This window comes from Cynoglossus semilaevis, chromosome 17 (assembly GCF_000523025.1).
Source record: "Cynoglossus semilaevis isolate Cse_v1.0 chromosome 17, Cse_v1.0, whole genome shotgun sequence".
Classification (NCBI taxonomy): Eukaryota; Metazoa; Chordata; class Actinopteri; order Pleuronectiformes; family Cynoglossidae; genus Cynoglossus; species Cynoglossus semilaevis.
Window position 1 is genome coordinate 10,491,993 of NC_024323.1, and position 5,215 is coordinate 10,497,207.

Genomic DNA, 5,215 nt, shown 5'->3' on the forward strand with positions numbered 1-5,215 from the left:
CGGTATCTCTCATTAGAGCAGTTCCTCCTGCTCTGAGGTCAGCCACAGTCCAGCAGCACTGTAGGTTTCAGTTTGTGTGCAGTTCTCTGGCCAAGTGGCCTTATCACCAAGCAGGATCCTGCAGTGTAAGTGAAAGAAGCACACTGTCTGTGTGATACAATACCCCCCCCCGACCCACTTTTAAAAACACTTGTTAAATTAGTCTAAATAGAGAGCACGCAACCTGCTGCACGCAAACCACACAAAGTCGGACTTCCTGGCATTAGCTGGAGGGTTGCGTTTTATCACTGCGGTTAGAAAATGAGATTTGTCCAAACATTTCTCAGAAACATGGAAGTTCTTTTAAACTGAGCCTTTTTTCGAGAGGGAACAAAGCTCGTCTTACACCAGGGAGATTTCCTCGCATCTTCCCACACTGAACAAAAAATCCCTCTGTGACTCCTCACACACAGGCCACTTCAAGTGCAGCTCACAGAGGCTTCTGCTTATATTTTTAACCCCAGGCCTTATAGTGCTCTGACATGAATGCGCCAGGGTTTTGAACCACTGAGCAAGGGGGTGAGGGGTAAGTAGAACTGTAGGGCAGCAGTAAGGTTCAGCAACTTTTGGCAGGGGGCTTATTTCAGAGTTAAAGTCACAGATAAGGTGAAGGTGATTAGCACCGCTGATGGTATTCTTCACGTTTCCAGCACCTGTGCCCTGACTGATTACACTAGTACACTGCACTGAGCATTGAAGAGGTCAGAGGTCAAGGGTGCTACACAGGATAAATGAGAAGGATTATTTCAATGCATTATTGTCCATATTAATATTGTGATATATATATATATATATATATATATATATATATACACAGTATATACTGTATATATGTGTGTGTATGCATATATGTATATAGTAGTTGTATATTTGTATATGTATAAATGTAGATTTTATTTAATACAGTGTTGTATAAATGTTTCCAAAATATATATATATAAATTATTATAAATGAATATGTATAAATATAATTACTTAAATCACTAATTGAAAGTACATGAAGGTACAAAAAACACCAACATCAAAATGCACTTTCAGAATCCATTCCAACAGTGCTGATGCCCTAGAAGAAGAAAAAACAATGACTCCTCTTTATTTCATATACCAGCAACAGCTGCAGAACAGAATATGTCAATGATGAAATTTCACACACATTTTTATAAATGTAAATCTGATTGAGGGCTGTGAGTGTGTGAGTGTGTTGTCTCCTGCCTAAACTCTGCCAAACAACATCATTGTAGGATTCTGAGGGATTCGGTTTTTCAAGCAGCTGGATGACATCACCCCTCTCTGCCCTCCTGTGACAGTGCCAGACACTGATCTGACCTCTCTCTCTCCCCCTCTCTCCCTCTCTCTCACAGCTGACTGAGATCATGCAGCTGATGAATGCATATTTTAGTGCCATCCGTCGACAGCGAGACAAAAGCGAAGATGTGGACGTCACCATAGCGGAGAGCACGGAGGTCGGCTGCCGCCAACTGGCCTCGATGCAGCCGCCGACCCTTCTGGAGCTGCCTTCGCATCCCGTTTGACTGTGACCCAAACTGTACCTGCACGCAAACACACACCAAGAAACACACTGAGACACACACATACAGTAGGTCCACCCTCCTCCTACTTGTGGCCCTAAGGAGGTCCAACCCCAGCACTTAGGACCCTGCGCCTCCTCCATTGGGAACAGCGCGGCAGCCAAAACAAAGAGAGGGCTGTTTTCTCTCCCCATCCGTGAAAATAAACCCTTGCTGAGCTTTCCAGCTGAAGGAGCTGGCCGGTGGATGACTGGAGTAATGGAGGGAAGGAGGGTGAGTGGGTGAGGGAATGGGAATAAACGTGAAGGCACAGGGTTTCTGTTTAGCGAGAGAGGCTGAAAAAGCCGCAGTGGCCGTTGCGGTCGCTGATTAGGTGTCGCTCTGAAACCCCTTCTCCCCAACCCCCTCACTGTCACGCAATCGCCTCAGCTACCCTGCAGGGCAACCACCACCCGAACCTCAGCCCGTCTCCTCGACAATGTGACATGCTGACGTGAACATTGTGCTTCATTAGGGAGAGAGCAAGTGTCAGGTCTGTGGCAGTGGTGAGCCGTGGTACTGCAGCTCCCCCATCCTGTCTGAGAAGTACAGCTTAAAGAAAAAAGAAACATACACAACTGTGGCTTCACTCTCTCTCTCTCTCTCTATCTCTCTCTCTCTTTTCTATCTCTCTCCCTCTATCTTTCGAAGTGTGCCATATTTGTCTTTTGAGTTTCCTAGAAGGCAGCAGTCCGTCATGTACTGCTGGAATAGTGCTGAAAATGTTCAGTGACAAGCCCTCCCCTGTCTGTGGTTTTCACTCAGCCACCATCACACATACGCACACACACACACTCTTACCCTCACTTTCTCATGTGCCCTGAAGCTGACACGTTCATCAGAGACAGTTAGTTTTCATAAGATCCCGGCCCAGCTCTGGTTACCTGGAACTGTTGATGCAGTGAGCCATGTGAACTGGGAAATGGAAACAGATGTCGGACTCCGTCGGCCAACTCCTCCTGACTGCCAAAGGCCTTATAAACTCTTGGCAGTGGGAGTTTTTTTTTTTTTTCATTGTCCTTACGTGTGTGTGCATCAGTGAGTCTATTTGATCGAGAAATGAAACTCCCGGATGAAACACGTGGAATTTAGGTTAACTTTGTCACAGAAACCAGAGGAAAATTTTGGGAGGATTTTGTTCTTCATTCGTTGTTTCCAGCATATGCTCTGATGTGTTCTTCGTCGTGCTGCTCGTCTCTGCTGTTAAATCCTCAAACACCAAACTCAGTTAACACTTGACTGCTTTTGTCAGTGAAGATAATATTGCACCTTCAATCTGCTGAGAAATAACAGGTGCTTTTTGTACTTTTTTTTTAGTTTATACATGTTGACAGACTTAACTTAAACCACACAAACTGTAAAAAAACAACATTTGTGCTGTGGATCTTTAAAAAGTTTAAACCCATATTATCCCTTCTCTGCCCAGAATTTTAACTTTTCTTATTAGGACCTAGATGCTTTTGTATTTTTTTTGGGCTTTTATTGTCTAGTGTCTTCTTTCTTTCTAGATAAAAGTATATTCTGATGTCAGGTCTGTAACCATTTAGTGTCCATAAGAAGTGGACACGGCATTCTGGTACTTAAGTCCAGTTGTACCAAAGTCAGTCAAGGTTGTCTGAAGAGTTAATGGTATTATTTCTGGTTTCTAGTCTTCTGATAACTAATTTTCCCCAAAAGAGCGTTTTAACATTAATGTTCACAATCTTTCAATCTGAGCCCTTTAAATGTAATCATAATTAAAACAGAATTATAGCCATATTTCACTACTTGTAGAATAATTAATATTCAAGACTTTATTCATGTCAATTTCCCTCCTAACTCTACACAGTCTCTTTTCATCTATACTTTCAGCACTGTTATTCTAAGTCCATTTCTCTTGTTTTTTACTGATCAGAGCCGGTGATGCCTTTCATCTGTAAATCCCTATGTAGCTTCTCTCGTGTCCACTGTTTGTGTCATATGTGTGAAACCAAAGTTCTGCCAACTGGTGGATTTGAGTGCGGACCAAAGATGTTTTCTCTTTTATAAGCTTTCATTACCGATATTTTTCCCAAAGCAGACAAACTCCCTGATTACCTTCCTTTACACTTGAATATCCTCAAATGTAAGGAATTCTTATATTCATCCTCTCTTTTATTAGTATAGTAGTTACATAAAAGTTAGGAATTTAAAGATTTTACAGACTGGTCTGCTTACAGTAACCGGTTTGAAAACCAGCCTTCCTCTAGGAGGTGGCCTTATGAGTCACAGCCCTTTCTTCTGCTTTCTTTACTGCAGCTGCAGGCAGCTCTGAGCTATGTTGATGAGCAGGAGAAAAAGTCAAATCTGAAGATGTTTTTGCTTTATATTAGGCTTGTTTGTAAGTATTGCTGCACGGTACCTTTTTATGTGTTTGTGTGTATGGTCAATTGCACTATTGTTTGTTTTTAAACTAACTTGGAAGTGCAATAAAAACTTTAAATACTGTATGTAATTAATAAAAACGTGACAACCATTTTACTACACAAATTATCTGTGCCATTGTTTACACATTGCAGAAAAGGGTCTGTAATTGTCTCCTTCAGTTTGCATTGCCCTTTACTGACATGCAGAAGACCTCAAACTACAGACTAATGCAGCATTTCACAGCTCCTTTGTTTTCTTTAACAAATGTTTTATTGTCATTTACAACCTGCTATCATGGTATACCTAAAGTTTCAGAGTAGAGTTAGGATATATTAGGATATAAACCTAATTAAAATTTCTTAAACTAAAATCAGTCTAAAAACCTTTATCCAGCAACGTTTTTTTCATCACGAGTATTTACAAAATAATATCAAAAAATGATTTTCATTTCATAGCGTTTCACTGGAATGTCGAGCTTCCGGTCGTGTATATTTATTGTCTGATTTTTTATCCAATCATATTTCAGCCATCGTGTGTTGCCAGGGTACCAGTTGGCGACACCAAACCCTTCTAGCAGGTGAGTGATTTGAGTGCTTTAATTAATGGCCAGGAAGCAAACAGTCGTCTCTTGTCTACGAAACTGCACACACTGACTTGTACGCTTGAAAACTACGTTTGTCAGTGACTATCTTTGTGCCCACAGTGTCAGTCGAGCGGACATTCTCAGCCCTAAAGCGAATTAAAACTTGTGCAAGAAACACGACGGGACAGACTGGACTTTCAGCATTAGCTTAGTCTTGGTAAGTAATTTTTTGTCGTTTCTAATGTTGTCTTGTTAAATATTTTTTTAAGCTTTTCAATGTAGACTATGTCGCAACTGAGGCTAAATTGGGCTACGTCAGTATTTTGCTTCAATGTTGGAGTTATTGTGGTTACACGAGTTATCCTGGAAATAACGACGTTATGTTACACTTGTTATACTGCATGCCTGCATTATCCTGAATGTTTCTGAATGATGCAGAATGTAAAAATCTAATCTTTTGTATGATCCATAGCTTCTGAGAATATGTCATATTATTATACAAATGCTACATTTGTTAATTTAATCTAAAAAAACAACTTTTTTTTTCTCTTTCTAAAGTGAACACATTAATAAAACATAGACATTTCCAAACACCCCATCAGCATATTTCTGCATTTAAAGGGAAATAATCAAGCATGGC

General features: G+C 40.8%; 1 protein-coding gene across 3 annotated transcripts in view; it reads left to right on the top strand.

The window, feature by feature from the left end:
* The window catches only part of plekhh3 (pleckstrin homology, MyTH4 and FERM domain containing H3), a 39,867-nt gene extending 35,752 nt beyond the window's left edge, over window positions 1–4,115 (top strand). For 2 of the 3 annotated variants that reach the window (XM_025064761.1, XM_025064763.1), the window contains one exon: window positions 1,401–4,115. In XM_025064761.1, the coding sequence (XP_024920529.1) occupies window positions 1,401–1,571 (171 nt within the window). In that variant the 3' untranslated portion in view covers window positions 1,572–4,115. Of the gene's footprint in view, window positions 168–1,400 lie in introns of those variants that run through there. The other variant, XM_025064762.1, reaches the window with a different exon arrangement.
* The last annotated feature ends 1,100 nt before the right edge of the window (window positions 4,116–5,215 follow it).